Here is a 23,452-nt window from a genome sequence, read left to right on the forward strand (position 1 = left end):
GTTATTAAGAGCATATATTCTTTATCCTGCAGTTTCTTAGGCTTCAAAAACTGTAAAAAAACAAAAAAGAAAATCTCTGGAAATCTGAGTTGAGGCTAAAGGTTTTCTACTAACAACTTTTCTTGGAATCCCAGATTCTAAATGATGACTGATATTTGAGAGACTGCTGAACATCTAAATTGGGTACATAGACTTTTAATATTAATGGTTACCAGAATTTGAGGGTTTAAAAAAATATATATAAACAATAAATAAATAATGCTGAATTAGGTTTTGAAGTTTGATTTTTATTCAAGAAGGTTGGTTAATGAAGCTTTTAAGCTATGAAGCTATACTTCAACTCTGCAAGTGTTCGCAGTAGCATGACTGCTAAATATTTCACAGTACATCAGAAGAAGCTAATGCAAATATTTCCTAGATTTCCCAGAGTTGTTATTCACATTGCTGAAAGTTAACCAAGTTTGAGAGTGCTTATTTTATACTGGTACTTCTTTACATGAAGGTTGTCCGAGGTGGCCAGTTTGCCAGGTTACACAAATCATTCCTTCAGTGACCAGTAGAGCCAAAGGGAAGCCATGAAGTAACACACTTTTGTTGTTTTGGTTGTTTTTTAATGAAATACTTGGGGTTAGCTCACGAAATATGTTCTTGATTGTCAACCTGATCCACATAGTTTCATGCTTTATACATTCTGAGGCCAGAGAGCACAATGTAGTGATCAGTTGGATCACAGCCCATAATTTTTGAGATACATTAGGAAATGCATAGTTAAAGTAAGATTGAATCCACTGTGTCCGTGCATGTTGTTTCAAGGGTTAATTACCCCAACTTGTCAAAATTTGCAGTTTCTTACAGGGATTGGAGGTCTGTTTCATTAAGTGATGGCTATAAATTTTATTTACTCACATTTGTGGATATTTGCTGTAACTTTAGAGTCAAAGGGAGCGTGACGCTTGTAAAGAAACTCGATAGTGGAAAAAGGAAGCCCTGGCCAGAGAAAGTTACTAAGAGACCATCTGCCAGCAGGGTACAGGCTTATTGTGGGCGCTTGGTGACTGTAATCAAGGTTACAGCAAAAAAAAAAGAGTAGTCAGTAATAAATTGTTTTTAATACAAGTGGGGGAGGATTTTCCCAAATCAATATTTTTGTGCCTAAGCTGGTATTGTCTCAGCCTAAAGACAGGCTGCTCCTTACCTTCACCTCTAAATATATTTGCTACAGGAGAATATAGTAGAAATAAAGGTTTCAGGGCTATGTTTTCCCCTCGTAAACATGCAGAAGTCTTCAGTGCCAGGAATGGGGGCCCTTCCCTTTGGGCACTGCAGTGTTTGGCGCTCTGTTTTATTCCAGGAAGACGCACGCCTGAGAGTCTTTGGGAAAACTCTTCATGGTGTCGCTTCATCGCTTGTTGAAGCCATCAGAACACGTTGTTTCATGCTTTGTATTAAAATAGTATATCGTGTGTCTTATTTTAAAAGTGAAATAACCCTGTTACCTTCTTATTCCTCACAGCTACTTATATGTATGACATCTAAGACAGCCAGTTTCACACTGCTGAAATTTTTTCAAGATATTTAAAATGTGCCCTCTGCCATTTTCATATGCAAATTTACTCTCTTTAGTATGTGATCTGTCAAATTTAAATTGAGTGCTTTGACTGCATGTCAGTTAAAATATGAAAGCATTGGTGTCTGTCCAGTTGTTGGAAAAAACAGAGAACTATGTTTTATGTTTGCACAATATGTACAGGGCATTCCATTATGAAGTGGCAAAATGAAATGCAGATCTCAATATGCAATGCCTAATACAGACTCAGAGTACTGTCTGCTCCTGCTTTAGCTTTTTTCCTGCTCGTAGCAAATAGCTTAACTTGTGTAGCATGTATTTGATTTTATTGTGCCCCAAAACACTGATTTAAAGTCTCACTGTACTGTATAGTCAAGGGTGATAAATGTCTTCAAAATGCTTTGTTTTTTTAATTTGTATATGTTTTTGCAAATTCAAAACACTTAAGTCTTTTGCAGTGAGTCTTTTGATTTACTGCAGAAAGTTAACAAGGTTTTCCATTAGCAGGTAACCAACAGGATGTTTCTGTTTGTGTTTCAGGTAACTGATGAGCAGCAGTCCCAAGGAGGAACAGTTCTTCCACTAACGAAGGCTACTTCAAGATCACCGCTTTGCACAAAAACTGTTCCTGAGGGTAACACCACCGAGAGCAACATGGTGCCCAAAGCCAAAAACTCCCTGAACGCACAAACGCCACCTGAGCAGCGTGAACAAGAAAACTGCAAGGTGCAGTAAATCTGTGTGGACCTAATCTCAACTCAAAATAACTGGTCAAAAACTGGTTTCTCAAATAATTATCAAAACAATATAGTGGGCACCATTTTGCTTCTCAAATGATTAACAGAATATTAGTTCTGTAAATCTTCTCGAGTATTTACTAATCACTCAAACTTGTAGAATGATAATTAAGGAACAGCTAGGTAATATAACTTTCTGTAGAATTTACTGTAAATAATTCTATATAAATGTGTTGAAAAAATGAAGCAGGTGAAATAGTAAACAGCGTGCTACATTGCTTCCCTCCCTTTTGTCTACGATACTGTGTTATTACTTTTCCAAAATAAACAATTCTCAGTCTACTACAACAGAGATGATCTACAACTGGAGAATGAAATTTACCTGTATATCTGTAAAAACATTAGATGAACAGGATTGTATAATAGCAAAACTAGGCACCAAGTTTATATGTAACTGTAAAAATAAATATATAGCCAAATGTAAATTGCATCCAGTGTACAGATACAGTGCATTCTGTCTTGCTGTCTTTTTTTTATTACTATTATTTGAAATGGAGTAACATTGGGCAAAGAGGGAGGAAACGTGGTCCACACAGATCCAGAGGTGATCATTGTTCTTCTGTGAAATTAAGCATCTGTCAGTCCCTCTGCTGGTACTTCCTTGCATGTACTGTCTTTGGGGTAGAGCTTAAGGTCTTACAACTGTTAATTTTTAGCTACATGGCCGGAAAGTCTCCCATAACAACCAGCAGGGCTAGCTCTGCCCCTGCTGGTACTTTGCTGATTCTCTACAGGAAATCTTCTCCTTCACCCTGACGCTTCTGGGCCTCAAACTTGTCATTCTCTGGGAAAGTTATTGCTGATAACGGATGTACAACTCGTATAACAAGGGTGAATATGCAGGAGAAAGCATCAGGTGCCAAGAAAATTTTGGATATGAAGTGTGAAGTTAACCCCCTTTCATCCAAGAAAAATCCCATTTGAGATCCCAAAAGAAAGTAGGAGTAACAGTGATTCACCTGGACATTTTATCTAAAAACAGGATGTTAATATAAATATATAACTCTAGTCCACGACTGTCCACTTGAATTCAGGATGATTCATTACAAGTAAGATCAAGCTTGGGCGTGTTCATTTGAAAGGTCTAACTGGCCGTGCTCGGTGGCCCAGAGCCTGGATGTGAGCGAAGAGGGTGGCATCAACCCCATCAGCTGGGACCAGCTGCCCAGGAACGACGTTTCCAGTAGGGCTTCCACTCAGGGCTTGTGCTTGTCCACGCTGCCAGGTATTAGAAACCCTCGGGCTCCAAGATTTCAAGCTGCACCGCAGCGAGAGACATTTTCACATAACTTTTGTGTCAGAAGAGCTACTTTCCCCTTTCAGCAGAAACAGCTGGTGTTTTTTCACACTTCGAAAGAGTTTACTTAGTTAAAGTGAAAACAAAATTATTTTATTCTAAGTTAAGCTTTTAAAGTACAACAGCTATCTTCCTAATGACACAATGGTAATTTAGGAAGACACAATCTTCCTAAACACGATGATATTATAGTCAAAATGCAGTCACTTTTGCACTCAGTAGTTTTCTCTATTATGTATGTATAAACCCTGCTTACAGCCCATTCCATTTGAACACAGTTTATGAGAAAAGCAAATTAATCCACTCATTTAAAAACATGCGACTTTTGTCTCAAATGTGTCTAAGAGAGTAACATAAAGTATTTCATGGAGTTAAAATAACCAAATCCCTTGTATACAATCTATGCTTCAAGATTACCTGTGTCTATGGTTGGTGTCAGGTCAACAGATCTTGTGACTTTTCCTAAAGCCCCTCTAGTTTGCCCACCAAAGTACTACATCTTTAAAGCAATCTGTGTGGCACTGTGCCTGGAGCCATCTTCCAGGAAAACCGAAGGACATCTATCTTAAATAATGCACCTTGATTGCCCTGGCTTCTGCCAGTATGTCAACAAATTGGCTCATAAAAGTTAGATATTTTAGATGGGATTCTGTGTCTTCAAATTATTTAGGGATCATGGGTGAAATTGGAGCAACTAGAAAAATATATTGTAAAACAACTCTTTTGAAGGAAGTATGAGTGTGAATGCGCATTGGTAATAGACCATATAAATAATACAGAACGGCTTTATCTAATCCCAGACATTGTTTTTCTTTTTTAATGCCTTGAAAAATGTCCCACTTGGAGAAAAAGCTGGAAAAGTATATTTAGAAATCCATGTGATCTCCACCAGAAAAATTAAAACAACTAGATTATAATAAAGTGAGTAAATACCACTTTTAATTAATTATTGGGATTATAGTAATTATATATTTTCCCCCTTTGCTCTGTTTGTATTTCATAAGTATTTAGGTTTTGGTATGGAAAACAGATAAATTTGAAAGATCAAAACACCTAGTTATTATTTGCAGTTACTCGTATGTACTGTAGTATGCTCTAATCTTAGTTTTTGGCATTCCAGTTAATAAAGATAAGATGTTCAGGGAATCTTCAATAACTTAGGTTAGTACCTAAATGTCTTAAAAATGGCATTTAGTATTCGAGGTCCTGTTGCAAACCAGTGAGATGTCGGGTACAATTCATTCAGGTTCCTGAAAACTATCTAAAACTTAATTTCCAACCTACCTGTAATTCAGGTGCATGGCAGGATGACATGAAAACGTCCAACCGGAATTCGTAGTGCGAAGGCTGCCCAGAAAGCCGGTGTCGGTGGCAGCGGCCAGCGTGGAACGCGAGGATGCCCACGGCCGGCTTCCTGGTTCAACCGGTGCGAGTCCCTGTGGAAATGCCCTCCTTGTGCTCGGCTCTCGTTCTCAGCCCGCCAGCTTGTTGCCACAGTGGCACTCTGTTGTGTCGCAGGGAGATGCGTTTCTTCCCCATTTTTCAGTTTTTTCCCCAAGTTTTTCATTGTCTTTGGTGCTTACATAATCCAGTTTGCTGTCCTAACTAATTTTGAATGCTCTCTGAAATGCCAAAAATTGCAGGCTGAACACAAGTTGCAGCAATGCTGGTATCATTTTGTCATGGACTCTTGCAGCTGATGGGAAGGTCGGGCTGATTTGTGATGTTCAGCTCCTTCTTCAGGCTTTGAACCAGCCTTCCCATTTTTACCTAGTGATGAAAGGAAAACATAAAATGAGATTTGTTTGGCTGCCACTCTTCTGGCACTATTATTAAGAGCAAATTTTAAATTGAGCTCTCATGCTTCCGAATGTAAAACGCTCCCGGGTCAGAGCCTGCCCTGACTTCTGCAGCTCACTCAGCTGCTGAGATGAACAGGAATTCACATAGCTGCAGTCGAATCAGGTACTATATGAGCACAGTCTATACCATTTTCACCCAAAATAGCCCTCAGTAGGACTAAACGCTCTTTACTGACCATCATCCGCATGTGCCCCTTGCCCAGGAGGTTTCCCAGGAGCTCAAGGGAAGAACACAGCTGAAACACATTCCCACTCTCCTGCTTAATATATTGATGCGTCCTACAGTTGATCTTAATTAATATCCTCTAAATAGGAGAAGAAAAATACCAGGTGGAGCTGTGGCAAATCCAAATCTGCCTAGTCTCAAACATGCATCATAAACAACCTTAAAGATCTAGATGGTGGCGCCAGAGAGAAGGGCAACATGCATCTAACGGGGAATTTTTTTGTACGAGCGATGTTGTGGATTTGCATAAAATGTGGTATGTTAAATCTGTAAGTCCAGTGGTAGGAAATAATGTGCATCTTCTCTGTATACATGTGTGTGCATGTTCCCACATGCATGTATGCATGCCCAAGAGCTTATTTCAGTATATTGTTCAGAAACGACCATAGAACTTAGAAAAACAGGATGTGGCTGCAAAATAGCTAGGTCTGTTCGTTTTTTTTTTTTTTTTTTTTTTTTGCATTGCTTTGTCTTCCTGGAAGCTTTCTAACAACAGAAACTCATGATCTGTATTCACTATCCATCTATTCAAATACTTAGGCGAATGCACTGTTGATTGGTGGGTGCACAGAAAAATCACCTTTCAATATTTTGCTTTTCTACTACGTTGCTCCATAAATGAAGTAGATGAAAGTTTAATGAGACGTTCCCAGGCCTGGGCAGGGGGCTGGAGCTCCTTTATTAGCGACCCCGCCGAGTCCCACGTGGCCTGGGGGGAAGCTCCCCATCAGGCCACAGCTTTCTTGGAGGGGCAAAACGGGGGAGTGGGAAAGTGCTAATTGTGGCTGGGCATTGCTTGGATTCTCCACATGCAGAAAGCTAAATGCTCCGTATTCTTCTGACACCCTGCGGGAGAATACTCCGTTTTTCAATTTTATTGTTGATTCTTAAAGTTGTATGTGGGTTTAGCCGTTGCCTGGCATTGAGTGATTTGAAGATATTACAACGCCTAAGAAGCAGAGCTTGGATCCTTTTTAATTAACTTAGATTCAAGCCACGGAGGCTGAAGGCAGTAATGAGGCAGACTGATACTCCAGCCTTTCGATTTTTTTCTTGCCAATTCCTTGGGAGCAATTACAGCCAGGAAGATCTGTTTTGTGACTCCCAGCTCTCCATATCTCCTGCTTGCTTAACTCCTTCTTCACCTTCTTCACTCCTTCACTCTTGGTCTGATCTTTTAAATTGAGCGTTGGCTGTCTGGTTACTGGTATTATCTTCAGGTCAGCAAGAAGCCAGGAGGGCAGGAACTGGCCTGCTGAGGCAGCCCATCCACGTCCATAGGTGTCTTCCTCTCCTAATGAATGCTGGCAAAAATGTAAAACACTGGAATTTTAAAATAATTCATAATTTTTACTTCTTTGGCTTGTTACAACTGGATATCCTTATTATCCACATAAATACAAAACTTTCTCGGTTCTTCTAATCTTCGGAATCACAGGTTCATCACGGGAAGAAGGAGAATTGTTTCCTCTACGTGGATAGAAATGCCTGATCTTGCCTAGAGAGTATTTATAAAACAGAAGAGTATCTATGAAAGACATGGTAGAAATGTTGCAAGCTGGGGTGGAGGTGCATTGCTAGAGCATGTGCCTGGGTCGTAAGGATCATTTTCATTTGCTGAAATTGCATGGAAAAAAATGAGAGTGAATCACCTACCCTTGATAGACGACAGCCACGAGACCTCTGCCAGACCTTCTAAAACGTAGACGTGTCCTTAGGTAGAGCTGACACTGTGTTTAGCTATAGCTCCAAATTAGAAGGCAGTAAAATGGAAATGCTGCCCTTGCGCTAATCCAAACACTTTGAAAAGTACATGGTCGGCCTAATGTATAGCAAAACTGACACGGGAATAGACCTGGTCCATATAAACTGGTACAGGGTGGTAAGATGCGCTGAGGAGCATCAACAGAGGATGCTGTGAACAGGGCAGACTTTCATGAAGATTTCTTCCCTGTTTGTTTCTCATCCCACATCTCTTCAGCAGGAAAGGGTGTCATTAAACTCAGTTTAAAGGCAAATTCTCCCAATTTCAGTTACCACGGCTGCTGTTTCTGTGCTGGTGCCCAGGGCATGTTCTAAAAACACCGCTGGGAAAGCGAGCGGCTGCTGGCTCTCTGGAGCAGGGCAGGAGGCTTCCAAAAATTCCTCCTGTCCCCGCGGGACACAGGAGATGTTTCCATAAAGTCTGTAATACAGCAACGACTGTTCTTCCCCCTTGCCTCTCAATTAGCCAGTGCTGCACATATTGTTCCCTGTCAAATATCTTATTTTATCAGATGCCAGAGAGCAATGTTGTTCTCTTTTCAAATTGTTGGTTTGATTTCTGGCAGTCCTTGATTGCTTTAAAACGGGCTTTCTGCAGCCATTTTCCTCAATGCTTAATTAACTGCAGAAAAATAGACTGAAATGAGATTTCAGTTAAGTGGGTGTTTCACTTTTGTCCCCACTATCTCATTCATTTATTTCCTCTAGCTCACTAACGGAGTCTCGGAGATTCTACCTTTCATTTGCAGTAACTTTGCAGCCTCTGCTCATAGCTCGGTCCCCAGCAAACTGAACCCAGCGCTGCAGCGAGGGGAACAGGCAGCACTGCCAAGGAGGGGGCGAGAAGCAACCCCGTATCACCCCAAAACTGCAGTGAGCAAAATGCAGCCGGTCACGGAGAAGACCCCTCAATGAACCACGGCAAAACGCCTCACGCCTGAAACACAGAGGCTGCAGCAACTCAGCCCCCGACTTCAGAGAGTCGGGAGGCCTTCTGCGTACCCGCGGGGACGTCTCCAGGCACCTGTAATGCCAGCAGCTGCTTGAACCCCACGGCCTCAGCCCCTTCTCCCCCTGCCCTCCACGAGGGCTGATGTGTGGGAGAACCCCCGGGAAGATGAGGGTTTGCATTCAGGAGGCTCCACGGCGAGGAGCTGCGGCTGCAGGAAACGCGTCGGCTCATGGAGTAGCAAGCTGGGCTGGTCCCAGGAAAGCTGGGGAGATGGGGGCTCTCCCGGTTCAGGGAGCTCAAGAGAGGAGCGCGTAGGATGTGCTGAGCAGAGGGACAGACTATTTTATTTTATTTTATTTTATTTTATTTTATTTTATTTTATTTTATTTTATTTTATTTTATTTTATTTTATGTTGCTTTCTGTTATTTTTTAACAGTAATGTGGAATTTTGCTACTGTACCACAGCTTAGGGCTCCACATAGTCCAAGGTCATTTCTGGCCAGCGCGCAGTTTTCTCAGAGGTGCGACACAGGCTTGAAATCCTAAAATTCGCTGGTGTGTGAGTTCACTAGTGTGTGTGTGTGTGTTGGGGGCCGGGGTCCCGTTTTCCTGTGAGCCATATGCTCTCTCAGCCTTACAAAGAAACAAGAGGGCTGAGCTAAATACACCTGTGCCCCAGTATAACGGTAATAGGAGAAGAAGGGCACATCAAGCGATGAAATATGTGATCCACAGCTTGGATTCCAGCCAGCGAGGTGAACTTTGTGACTGTCTTGAAAAACACAAGACTAAATTCTGAATGGCACAAAACTGCAGGGTGGTCTGAGAGGTTCTGTCCAATGAGGTTTGATTTGCTGAAGACTAGTAATATTACAGTAAGAATGAGTCAAGTGAAAAATAGATTATGAGTTAATCGCTTAGCATACAAGAGCATCCTCAAAGAAATTTCCCTTAATAAGCACTGAGAGAGATGATTGCCTTGTCACGTGGTCTCTTTTGGGCATGTGGAAATAGACCTCTGGGTATTTGTGCCCAAAAAAAATGGAGTCTAGAAAACGTCATGTAGAAAGAGGAAAAGTGATGGGGAGAATTAGAAGCCTTTCAGAAGACCCTAAGAAATTTACTGGGGAAATGGTAAGATTCCAGATCAAACAGAAGGTCATGGTGGTGGGCACTGGATCTTTAGTGCTTTAACAGAAAACTAATTCTTCATGTTGAAACATATTAAAGATGATGGATAATCCCCTCCCCATGAGATGTAAACACTGGAAAATATCCAGTGCTTCAAAAGCAACTCACACTTCCAAGCACATTGGCTTAAGAAAGTATGGAATGATCCAAACTCCAGCGAAAAAGATCCAATAGATCTCTCTGTGCACATGCTTTTTCAAGCAGAAAGATGACATTTGCTGTCTTTAATATCAAGAGATTTGTTTTGCTTTTAGGAGATTTATGGCTTTGATAGGTAGTAAGAACAGTGAAAAAAATACCTTGAAACCTCCTTGGCTCTGAAGATAGTCTTATAATTTCTGAATAAATCTAAAAGTTATTAAAACCTGTCCTAAAAATTGCCCTTCATAGATATTAAAAGGTAATTTTTTTAATCTTACATACTTTACTTTGCTTAGCTGACTGCTAAAGGAAGCTTCAATAAAAGGAAAAAGTCCAGTAAGGTGGGAAAAGCTATGGACGCCCAAGGACAGTGAGAGCTTGGGCCCAGATCCTGCACGGTGCAGATCTCACCAGTTCTGTTTGAGACAGATTCAATCCTGTGTTTTAACTATGTGAATGTGACTTTGTCCTCCCTTTTCCCCTCTAAATCTAATTTTGAAGCTTGATGACTGGTTTATGGCTTGATTTTATGAGCTTGATTACAGAATGAGCCAGAGGACAGTTTGTTTAGTTTCAGAGGCTAAGGCAAGCAATGCTGTTGGCTGCTCAGGTGTGAAGATCTTCTTGCACATGCATCCTGTGGCTATGAGAGAGACAATCTTCACGGATATTCAAAACTGTTTATATTTGCACATGCTTTTCAATTGTCTCCACACACAGGAACCCTGACAAATACCTACGTACTTGCAGAAATCAGTATTTGTCACTGCAGAGTCACGACTGTGTATGCTGTAAAAAACTGGAGCAACATTTTAGCACACCCAGCTGTGCATTATATAGTGCCACAGCAGGCAGCGAAATAACTATGTCTAGAAGAAATTTAAGAAATTGAAATGAAGCAATTCATGGTAGAATTCCTAAAAATATTAGCCATGTCACTTTGCCAAAGCACCAGATTCTTACTTCAGATTCTATGTAGAAGATAACAAGCCTTGCAGAACATATCCTTTCTGGTCATGATGGGGCCCCCAGGTCAGTATATACGGGTTTGGAGGGAAGTTTCCACTTACTGGAGGACCAAAATTTGCTGTTGTGAGAATGATAAACTTGGGTCCGGTGCCAATCTCAGAGTGGTGATTTTCTTTTTTACTGGTTTACACTGAAAACTTTCCCATGTGCAGTATCTAATTATGGCATATTGCGAAAATCTGGGTTTAAATGGTAACAGTGCACAATGCTGAAAGTGACTGTGTTGCTCTACTGCTTATTCCCTTTGATGATTAAGCCCGTAATTACTGCATTAGCATCCCAAACCGCACTCATCTGCTCACACATCTCCTTTTAAGGCAACCCCAAGAGATGCGACGGGCTCAGCAGAGAGCGTTCGGCAGCACTTGGAGAGGGAAGGGCAGGGAACAAGGGGGAGACGGTGCCGGGGATTAAACTTTCTGCTTTCTTCAGCATCTGGGTGTGACCCAGGATAGGGCTGGCGCCTGGTACAGCGAAAACATTTTTCTGTTTTTTGCGTAAGAAATGTTAAAATTGATCCTTTCCGCTCGTGGCAACCAAAGAGCCTACGCCACTTCCTGCCAGGTTTCCTTATCGAGCTAAACTACGTTGTGCCTAGAGCAGCTGTAGGCTTTATATGCTAAAATTCTGGGCAATAAGTTACTTTTTGCACGGATCTGTGGAAGACAAACCAGCAGAGTCACCCTCAAATCCTGCAGCATCATATTAGTTTCTCATCAACTTCCCAAAGGCACCCACTTAGAGACCCCTTTCAGGAGGTATATCAAACCCAAAGCGACATTTTCCACTCTCCTAAATGCTAAGAGCTACTCTTTAACCTCTACGTGCGAGCAAGAATGAAGTTTTTTTTTTCTTTTTTTTTTAAGAAACTATTTTCATGGGATTTATGGTTTCTTGACTTGAACCTGATTATAGACGAGATTTCTAAGGCCTATGCCCTGCAGATCAAATATCATCCATGTATTTCCAAAGGTGAAAAACTGCTTAATGCTGTTTTTGCGTAAATGGTCAGATAAAAATTTCTTACACATGATCCTGATTGGAGACCATTTCATTAGTATTAAAAAATGGGGAAACCTTTTCTCTCTGTAAAAATTTGTTATGAGAATTCTTCATTTTCTTAATAAATGCTGAAGGAAAAAAAATTAAACATAAAGAAATATGTATGAACCTCCAGGGCTGGGTAGGTAAAAAGCACCCTCGGCTGAAGATTTCCAAGCAGACCACAAAATGCAATCTTAAGAGGCAGTAAAACAGCATGAAAGGCAAGAATAAATCTTGTTGGGAGGAGTGGTGCATGCCTTCTCCTGGGCAAAGTTTGAAATTACACGTTCTAAAGCAAAGAAAATTGCTCCTCAGATATATCTTGATGAACTAGATTGAAAGTTGCCTTGGGCTGGAGTCTAGTGAAAGAACTGCCCTCTGTGCCCTCACTTGCACCAATAACTGTACGGTCTATGTACCTAGAGAAGAATATAAGGGGAAGGGTGCTGTACATTTTTTGTTTGTTTTAAAAGTAGAGCTTCTGGTGCCTGAGACACCGTCTTCCTTTCCTCCTTGCATGTATTTTCTTCCACCCTTTCTTTGGTAGCGAGTACGCAGACGAGCCCAGCCCAGGGAAGCACGAACCCAACCAGACAAATAACAAGTACCCAGATAGACAATAACAAATGACAGACATCGAGTGGGGGTAAAAAACAAAAAAACACTGCAACAACCTTGAAAAATGTTTCCATCTTACTATTTTGTCTGCTGGTCCAAAAAACAGTGATAATGAACAAAACAGCTTTGGTCTTCAGACGAAGAGAAACTAAAAAAGAAAAATATTTTTGCAGGACATTCAAGTCCACCCACTGTGGTGCTTGGCAATTCAGCTGGTGCCTTTCTAATAAACCTCAGTACCAGCAAGCTGCTCCTCGTGTACATTAAGCTATCCTTCTCATGTAACCTCTGCTTAGAATACGTATTACCCTTCCAAAGAATCCCTCCTTCCCTTTTGCATGCTACATCCTTCTACAGGCAGCCTTGGACTTTTCCCTTTTGTTGCTGGATGACTAAATATGTGATTAAAAATTCTACAGATCAATTCACTCTCCACTAATTATCTTACTCCTCTTTTCTAAATTTCTTCAACATCGTTAGTCAGTATTTTTGAAGACAGAGATTTTAGATTTAAATCTACACAAGTACAGAACAACACACAGCTAGATATTAAATATATTGCAACTTAAAATCCACTGCTGATTAAGAACTCGTGCTTTAGAAGTGCTGAGATCCTTCTGGGAAGAGTCAGGCACCTTCAATCTCCTCTTATAGGACTCTCAGCTACATCAGTAAGGAATTGAGCAGGCCCCAACCTCAGATACACGCTCCACATTTTCTAGACAGATGTAAATTACAAATCCTCCCAAGTTGAGGTACTATTTTTTTTTCCAAGAACCTGACTTAAAATTCACTAATTTCAGCTCAGATTGTTCCTCAGAAACTTTTGCTACCTACTGACTGTCAGTCAGATGAGCATCCAAACAGGTACCAAAACACCATTTCCATCCATACTGAGGCATTTTGAAAGACAAAATAACCTTCTGCATTCTAGATTCTTTGTAATTCCTTTGGTTGCTGTTTATTCACCGCACAGAGCATAGGCACAACTCCCACATGCCTGCTGTTGAAGAAAGCACGGTGCCAAACAGCCGTGTTACCTTTCACAAACACACAAGCAAAGGCAGCCACTCCAATATGTCACCGTCGGTGCCTCGGACACGCTCCCTCCGGCTGTGCTGCGGCAGCACGAGCTGGAGAGCTCAAGCCACCCCTCTGGCCATTAATTCCTCTCAGTCATTTAACCTAAGGAAACTTCCTCGTGTAGAGGCGGTAAGAGACAGAAGCAGAGGAAGGACTCAGACACCAAATCCCTCTAAAGGCTGGAATTAGCAATCTCATCCCTCCATGACGTGGCAGAACTGTGGTGTGGAGCTGCACCAAAGCCCAAACCAGCAGCTGATGGGCAGAGCAATGTGGAGAACGTGACTAAACGCCTGAGCCCTCCATGGACCTCAAAGCTCTGCTCCAGCTCTTGGGACTCTTCCTCTTCCTCTTCCTCTTCCTCTTCCTCTTCCTCTTCCTCTTCCTCTTCCTCTCCTCTCCTCTCCTCTCCTCTCCTCTCCTCTCCTCTCCTTTCCTCTCCTCTCCTCTCCTCTCCTCTCCTCTCCTCTCCTCTCCTCTCCTCTCCTCTCCTTTCCTTTCCTTTCCTTTCCTTTCCTTTCCTTTCCTTTCCTTTCCTTTCCTTTCCTTTCCTTTCCTTTCCTTTCCTTTCCTTTCCTTTCCTTTCCTTCTCTCCTTCCTTCTCTCCTTCTCTCCTTCTTTCCTTCTCTCTTTCTCTCTTTCCTTCTTTCCTTCTTTCTTTATTTCTTTCTCTCTCTCTCTCTCTGTCTCTCTTTTTAATACAGAGACTGCAAAGAAAAATAAATTTAGATTTGATAATCACGGTGCAGGAGAAAAAGCCAGTACCTATTAAACCAGTGCCGCAATCCCCACTTACAACGCTAGTGTCTCCCTTTTTGATCGTATTGTCTTAGCCATTGGAGTGGTTTTAAAAGCTGGAAAGCACAATGCCCATTTGGGGTATGCGCTCACAACGCGTGGGATTGGATTTGGGCCTCCCTAGTCTGGGGGGGCGTTTGAAGCTGACTCCCACGGTTCACGGGAAAACGCCGGGCTAGGAGAACAGGCTAAGAGCAAAGGCACTCCGCTAACACCCTTTTTTCCATGAATGACTTTTAAAAGGAAAACATTGTGTCCTACAGAGATCTTTCAAAGAACAGTTATAAGCCCTGCTCCCAAGAGAGGGCTCTAAGATCTGGATTAAAACTGGCAGAGGTGCTTTAATTCATCCTAAATACAATGCCAATGCTGCTGAGGAGAGACAGGAATGTGGCCACACACTCGTGCCTGGCATTTTGTATCGTCTTTCCCAAGACTGCTCCCCTCTCAGCATGTGAGCTTTTTCGATAAGTGTTGCAAGGTGTATAACTCTTGGCAGGTACCACACAGGGAGCTTTAATGTTGAACCCTGGAGTTTTATATTCTCCTCTAGGGACCAAATTCCTAAAAGCGAGTTATTACAAAGCAGGGTTTTCTTACTGGATCTAGCCGCAGACTACAAATTTCTCTCCAGAAAAGAGCAGTCGCAGCAAAAAAGTGCAGCAGCAAATATTCTTCATAAACAGGTTTTATGTAATTAAAGCCATTCTGCACACTAAGTACGCTATCCATCTTTTGGAAACCTTATTAGAAAAATATATAGAAACACAGAAAAAATTCTCTCTTTAGCAATTCCCCACAGAAAACACTCTACCCGCTGTTTTTATAGAAGCAGGTTCTTTTCACCTTGTATTTAAATTGTGTAGCAGTCAATCTGCCATAAATTGTTGCTCAGCATTGATATACAATATTTCTCCTGTAGGTGACAGAGAATTTAATAACAGACTTTTTTTGCTCACCTCATCAAGGTTATGTCTCTTACTTTGAATGTGCATTTGAAATATATCTTCTAATGCCCTTAGAAAGAATAAAAAGGAACATCAGTGCAAAAAGAGACTATCCAAAGCCCATTCACTTCCAAATGAAAAACACCACTCAGCCTACCTTCCAGATCACTTAAAATACACTCCAACTCTTTACTTTTGCCCCATGTCCCCGCTTCCATACCATAGGTATAAATGGATTTTAAAAAATAAAGTTTACATATTTGTAAAGTTGTTGAATAGCCTCCTTCCAAGTGCCTGCTGTTGAGGAGGAACTTTGGTTGGCACGCTATGATATTGCACGCTATGTTTCCATATGTAATATACTTGTGCTTTCCCAAATACAAGAGTCTTGGTGCCCTCCGTCACAGTTAATCATATCTCTGTATTTGGCAGGACCAAGTCCCTGTGGTGCCATATGTGTCTGCAAGTGCCATCCTACCACGTGTGAAGTGGATGAAACTGCCAAGAGCCCTGGGCAGTACTCTATGTAGACTCATTTATAGCTGTAGTTCCTCCATCCACTATAATTCATTACTCAAAAAGAACTTCTGAAATTGCCTTTAGATCTCTACAGGTCATTTGCAGGATCCCTTCATATCCAGGATAACTTTTCAGTACCTTTTAAGGGAAACATTGAAGGTTGAACTTTCATAGTCATTTTTTTTGTTAACTAAGTGTACCAGAGAAAGACAGATGCTTTCAAAAGTGCTCTAAAAATATTTTGTCACGATGGGCGCATAAGCTACAAGCAAAAGATGCACTAATTGTGATGAGCATCTGTAAAAAACAAAATTTCTCCAGGTTTAATGACTATATTTTAGTCAAATTTAACCCAATGGCTGTGTTTTCAGACAGTCTGCCATGAACTGGAGGTCTCAGCAGCACTGTTTCAGCTGTAAACAATGTATTGGAATTTGGAAGCTACTTTGGTCATATCTGTAGAGAAGCAAGACTAAGTCAATGGACATCTTAATCCTGAAGCACATTCGCTAAAGCTACCAGTTATGCCTTTTATATTCCATCATTAAATCTATTTAGAAATTCAATCCAGATTTAAATTAGAAGAACACCGTTTACTATGTTCTGTTACTACAGCCTGTGACAATGGATTCCAGTATTTTTACTAATTATTATTTTTTGAGTTTAGAGTGTAGAGTATCTAAACAATCTCCACCTAAAATCAGCTGAGAGGTCCTTCCACCTGACGCGCCTGCAGCCTGGACACCTTAATTGCCAGCCATGTTCTGACTTGGGCACAATATGGGACCACATACACGATCCCTGCTGCTATCACATCGTAAGGGTAAAAGTTTGTGTTGTTTTTCTCTCATTTGATTTTCACTATGTATGGAGAAAAAATAATTTTCTGAAGCTTTTGAAGATTTTATTTTAATGTTACCTTACTTATAATTGCATAATACTTAGCAACCTCTTAGTTGTGTAGTAAGTCAGTAATTTTGAAAGCCTCCTAGTGGAATCAGAAAATTAAAAATGAAACCTGATACAGCTACTTATAATACGAGACTTTAAATTAGTTTGGAATGTGGAGGAAAAAAAAAAGGAAGAAAGAAAATCAATATCTTTAATTGATTGCTCAAAAAATAAAAACACTCATGCTTACAATTCTTAACAAAAATATTAAAAAGAATTTTAACTGAAAATATCTCAAAATCTCTCTGAGAAATATCTCAATCCGATGTCTGATGTCTGATTGATCTCATTGCTTAGCCCTCTGCAGCCTCAGAACACAGCACTTCAGAAGGACTCAGACTCACTCTCCCTTAAAGGAAATTCTCCCTTAAAGGAGAAGTATCTTCTATTTCAGATGCAGTGCAGGAAATGCTACAGAAAGGCTAAGATGCAATATTGTAGCTCTTAGTGGGCCCACAAACAGACCTGTGGTTTATCATAGCCCTATAAGTATTGTCTATGAGAACTGTGTGAGGCAGCAGGGGAGTGCGTGGCGGTACGCGGGTGAGTGTGAGACACGGTGTTAGAAGCAGCACAGGAAACATTAAAGGACGCTGCAGTTGGACACCAGCACTATTGTGTGTATTTGACTCGAGTCTTCATGTCTGTATGTTACAAGCAAGAATTATCATATTTTTTATTTTGCTCTTACACTAGGGAAAAACAATTCCCAGGACAAGATTCTTTGCTGTGATGCACTTTGCTAAGGAAGACTCATTGCTGCTCCATGGTAAGTAAGCTCAGGACTCACTCGGATAACAACCGGAATCAGACTAGTGCAACAATAACATATATCACCATAAGGGAATGGGCTTGAGAAGAGAGTAAGAGAACATAATGTTTCTGTGCTTCTGCTAGAAGCTATGGAGAAATATTAGGCTTACTGAAAATATTTTCTGTTCAGCCACACAGCCTAAATCACGACTAGTATAAAGTGCAAGCACAAAAGTATGCATCAAGTTAGACTAGTTCTTTACCCTAATGGAATGACTGGTCAAATGAATAAGAAATGCCAAGTACTTACACTTTGTGATAGCAATTTCTATTCAAAATATCATTTGTAAGATCTTCAAGGAAACAAAGATAGTCTGCTCTAGAGAAATACACAAGCTGTCAGCAACTTTCCTTAACATTCACAGAATACAAATAAGGTTTAAATATCTAAAACCATCCCAGGAGGATTTTCACTGGAGTGCAGTTTTACAGTAATTAAACTAATTCAAAGGGAAAATTTTGTCAATATATTCAAAAGTAATTAATCTCTTAACTAGCTGACGAATCTCTTTACTAGTCTGCGTTTTTTACCATCCAGGATTTATATTCTATTTGTCAGCTTAACAATGACTTATTAACCAATTCATTAAATATCTGGGGTTTTTTTTGAAAATTCAAGAAAAATAGTTGCAATGGACAGAAAGCATACGTATCATGAGACAAACCATTACTAACTTTTTGGTTTATGAAAGAAATGACACCTGTTTAGTTTGCCTACACTAATAGCAGACTGATGGCATGACTCAGAAATCTCCAGTTTTCTGACCCCACACTTTTCAAGCAAGTGGCTGAACCTATATCCTTAGCAGTGTAACTTTTGCTCACTTTATACAGCCTATTTGTAATTAATCGGCTCTTGCACCATGTTTCCAATTTTCTGTCAGGTTCCTACTTTAGTATTTTGATATAAAACTTAGGAATAGTTAAAAAGGAAAAAAGTATTTCACTTACTTTTCTTGAAGTTGTGATCTTGGAGAAAGTGTCGTGTCAGAATTGGTAAGCCATAATTCATAGTTCTGCCACAAAAACAAGTAAAGAGGAAAAGTAGATCCTTGATTATATGTATATTAGTATTTTATATTTCCATTCAGAGCTCTAGGGACAAATGATCTGATCATATAGCAAATCAAAATCACAACATCATTATACTGAAGTGACAAGACAGCTCACTTGAAATGAATGTCTTGAGTGTCAATCACTTGTATGAACAAAGCAAGATGGATTCACATTAGCAGGAACAGAAACAAGATATATTATCTCAGAAAAATCATGCAAACATAAAGGAAATGCGAAATTTTGATGGGAAATATTTGCAGAGCCTATTAATAAGATTTTTTTTTCTTTCAAAGGATATTCAAAATACATTTTTATGTTTCTAAAGGCACATAAAAAGATACACTGATATCAAAGACTTGTCTTTCAGCGCAAGGTACATGAGTATTAGCAGATGGGGATTTATAGATGGACTGAATTTAGGAGCTTCTGTTGTTAATGTTATCAAATGAAGATTTTGTTGGTTGGATTATGTATGGAATAGGGGTAGGTAGCAATGGGGCTAGCATAAATCAGGCCTGCAGTGCCTTGGTCGAGTTGTGTAGAGATCCAACATAGGCCCTGTAAGCCGGTTAGCAGGCAAAAAAATCTCACAGAACCTCTCCGTCATATACGACTTCAGATACTGCTACCCATCATATTTTCAAGAGCACTAAAATTCACTAAATGAATCTCTCCTCCATTTTAAGTTTATCGATATCTAATGGAATGCAAAGTAATGTATGGCATCCTACTGTATCAATTGTACCTTGAGTCCTTACAATTTTGACTGGAAGTTTCTACTCTATTTTTTGGATGGAGTGAGAAGTCAGTACATAGGAATAGAATAGTGTTGGATTATACTTTTTTTTCATATATCATAATGCCTATTTGGGTTTTTCAGAGAGACCAGTTCCTTTACTTTGTATTTTATTAATTGAACGTTGTTGACCCTATCTTAACTACATATACCAAATTTCTTTATTGCAATTTTAGTGACTTCTCACAATATAATTTAAGGCTTTGTTTTTGCTCTTTACATATATTCCCCAAAGTCCGTTAGATTATCTTTCTCTTATTCACAGAACCAGGGACATCTTTAAAACAGGAATAATTGTCTCCACTCTTTTTAATTATAACAAACTGGGTACACCTACCTCAACTGGCCTCTCACAGAAGTGATCTGAATGTGGTGCCACAAGTGCATCTTCTAAAAAACTGAAAGATTAAAAGCAAAATGAAAACCAATTACTTCTATTTTAAAATTACGTTTTTGAAAGCGAAATCACAAAAGTCGTGTTACTTAACTTTACACATTGATTTATGCCCAAACTGAGTAAGTACCTGTGTAAATCTCCTCTCTTTTCATTGTCATCATCCACTGATTTTGGTGGTGGTTTGCCAGGTGTTGAGTTCCTTTTTTTGGCGGGAGGATTATAATACCTGTGTTTTACAAGAATAGATTGGTGTGGTGTCTTTAAGATTCGAGGGGTAAAATGTTGCTTTTTTTCTGTGAAGCAAACTGAGTGTTTGTCAAGGAGGTCTCCAGAGCAGGTTTTATTAAAAGAGTTTTGAAATGTCTTCTTCCTGCTGCAATTGCTCATATGCACATGGGCCTGCAGGAGTGGCGAAGCAGCTGATCTGCCTGGGCTAGCTTCATGAAGGTGAGCTGGAGAAAAAGCACCCCGAGCAGCATTTTGGATAGTCTTTCTTGCAGTAAAAGCTGGTGCAGGAGATCTTGAAGGGAGCTTCTGACAAGGTACAAAGGGCAGCTGCTCTTTCCTTGTCAGGAAGCAGTTTAGACTAGACTGCAAAAACCGATTACTCTTTTCCAACAGTGACCTACTTCCCTGTAAAATAAAAGAAAAATAACTCACAGCAAATTCACGAAAGCTGAAGAATTTTCTAAAAATTGATTCACTCAGGAGGAAATGTAAGAATCTGCCATCAAGCTCACTGCCTTAGCAGGAATCCTGCATGTGCCACTGCCTCAATCAGCGCAAATGACTCTCAGAGTTTTCTGAACTGCAGTAGGATTAAAGCTACCCTGCACTTGCCTAGTTTCTTTTTCCTTCATTCTCTCTACAAGGCAGATTTTGCTAATGAAAAGTATTATTGGGGAATTACAGAAATTCCTTATGTTTTGGAGGGCTCAGAGAGTGAGTGGAGAAGATTTCTTCTTCCTTGAACTTCATGGATTCTCATTCATGCAACTGATGTCTCAATGGCAACCTTACAGCCTTCTGCAATACCACTAGGATGGCATTTTCAATTCTCCTTCTTTGTATACCCATGTAGGTAAAAGCAGAACAACATCTCACGGATTTGACTCCAAACAGGGAAGCACTGCTATCCTTAAATATATAAATAATGTAGGTGAAATCCTTGCCTGTCATTTTGCTGTTTATCTCAGCGGAAACAAGATTTTATAAGTCAAAATAGTGTGGATGTTTGAATTGGATGACATACCATATAATCAGTGTCAATGGTAATCTAGTGGTAAACCCACTATAATTCTCAAAAAATAAAAAGTTTTACAATGAATCAATACTCTATCAGATTAAAGGAGGGCTGTGGGAATGCTGATACAATAGCTTTTTACTAATCTTCCTCCTCCTGTGATTATAGATTTAATTTTGGAAAAGACTCATGGTCATCTTGTGTGACCTTTTCTGTTCCAGACAATACAGAAACTGAACTGAGCTCATGAGTCCAGTAACTGATACTAATGCATTGCTTCTGTAAAGTTACCTAGGGTCATTCAGTTCACGGTAAATAAAACAAAATAAAACGTCATTATAACCCCCCTGGAGATCTAAATGTAAAAAATAATAATAATAAAAATCTAAATCTAAAATGGTGAAGCAACTTTGCCCCATGGCATGTCTAGATTATGACAGAACAGAACTACTTTGCAAAGGAACAAAGAGGATGTGTGTGGTTTTATGAGTGCATGTGTACACGCACGCTGTTAGTTGAGAAGCCACGTAGGGATAACAGCAGTTACATGTTGTCACTGCCATAGCTAGCAACCATACCTATCCACCATATCTAGCGACAAGCATGATTAAGTCATTGCAGTTTAGGTAAAACCTTCAAGTTCAGTGGGTCATTTAGGATACATAGGCTGATTAGCTTTAAGGAACTGAGAGAAGCAAAGTGCTTTTTTTTGGTTTGGTTTGTTTGTTTGGTGTCTTTCCACCTTATATTGGTGGTAAAACTGTTAAGTATTATCTCCATTTGACAAGAACATAAAAAGCCATATTGAGTAAAGCAGCACTTACTGTGGTGTTAGAAGCATTCCCGAGTGCTGCAGACTGTAGCCAAGGGGAAATGGGTATCTTTCATGTGATCCTATTCTACACATCACAGGTCCCTTGCTTTCAGAGTATCACTTACCTTCTGCTGACTTGGAGAAACACTTCTAGAGTTGAATGGTGAAGCAGAAAGACTGCGTATGTGATCCTTGTTATAGTTTTGAAGGGCTTGAATTAGTCTGTCTCTTTTCTGCTGATCGTTGTCTGCACATGTGAAAATGCAAACGCAACTCTTACAAGATTAAAGCAATAGTCAAGTAGCACAGTATTACTTTTCATTCTCCTTTTGCCCTCTAAAGGCTCTGCTGTCTCCTCCTCTTAATACCAAGTAGCATACAGCAATGACAATTACTCTGCTTTTTTATGGTTGGCATGAGCAAGTCCTTCCTGCTTCTCAGAAGTACACATCCTTATCTGAAATGAAATTAAATCCAGGACTCCCCTAAGTCATTCACGCAGGAAGTAATGAGTCATTGGAGGATAATAGAACATGACATTTTGCTCCTGCCTCCTGTCCATTTTCTTTCACCTATCCAAAAAGTTCATAGGGGAGGCAGGAGCTGACGTGGGTTAAAACAGAAGAAAAGCAGAGGTAATCAAATAAGGATTCAAGTCCAAATATTAAGAGTTGAGTGACCAAAGTCAGGCTGCCACTGTGATCTGTGCAGACTGTAATGCTAATAAAATGTTTTTTTTTTTTTTTCTGTATTTTTTTTCAGTCAAATATGGACTGAAAAAAGAAGGGCAACACTTCTGCTAGCACTGCACACACGAAAACATAAGAAGCAGACCCTGCCCTTTGGATCCTATAATCTGAATAAAAAATACACCAAAGCCAAGAAGAAACATAGGAAGAAGAAGGGGATATGAGCTACCCAAGACCACAGAGGTTCAGGGAGGCATTCTCATGCATAATGCAAGGCCTCATGGCTCCTCATCCTATGTCAGGACCTTACTTTCAGCAAAGCAAACAAGAATGGTACGTGCCCAAAACTTTCAAACCTTTTCACCCTTCATCTTCCTTCCACGCATTGCTCTACAGAAAAGGGACATGATGTATAACAAGCCTATATTTTTATAAATGTTGTTTAAATTACAATTGCCACAGTAGTTACCAAAAGCTAACAACCTCCACACAAAGTATACACAGAGGGGTGTCAATCTGTTTTGACATCTGAAGTACCACAAGCTGCACGTGGCTCTTCTGGGTTGAAAATGCAGTTCATTCAGCACAGGAGGAAGCAAATATGACTTTTTTTTTTCCAGAAGAATAAAAAGAAGCACCTGGATACTGCCTCAGAAGTCTGAAATACCTTTGTATGGGGCATGCCACCTCTTGACTGTTTCCCTGTAAGTTGGCCTCAAAGCTGTGGCCTGGTCATTGAGAAAACAGACATTTCAGTAATAGCTAAAACAGGGGAAATAAATAGAGTCTCCCGGGCATATAATCTGGCTTTCCAGGCCTGCATGGACATATAGCATCATCCTATTAAGAAAAACATG

At 40.2% G+C, this 23,452-nt stretch overlaps 1 protein-coding gene and 1 pseudogene across 1 annotated transcript in view; one reads left to right on the plus strand and one right to left on the minus strand.

The window, feature by feature from the left end:
* CENPF (centromere protein F) overlaps positions 1-2,383 on the plus strand; it is a 35,766-nt gene extending 33,383 nt beyond the window's left edge. The window contains exon 19 of the mRNA XM_088531917.1: positions 2,108-2,383. Within this exon, the coding sequence (XP_088388043.1) occupies positions 2,108-2,302 (195 nt within the window). The 3' untranslated portion in view covers positions 2,303-2,383. The remainder of the gene's footprint in view (positions 1-2,107) is intronic.
* A 2,883-nt stretch (positions 2,384-5,266) lies between these two features.
* LOC148596046 (spermatogenesis-associated protein 7-like) overlaps positions 5,267-23,452 on the minus strand; it is a 35,230-nt pseudogene continuing 17,044 nt past the window's right edge.

This window comes from Tinamus guttatus, unplaced genomic scaffold, assembly GCF_059628265.1.
Source record: "Tinamus guttatus ecotype Peru unplaced genomic scaffold, ASM5962826v1 Tinamus_guttatus_pri_ptg000033l, whole genome shotgun sequence".
Lineage (NCBI taxonomy): Eukaryota > Metazoa > Chordata > Aves > Tinamiformes > Tinamidae > Tinamus > Tinamus guttatus.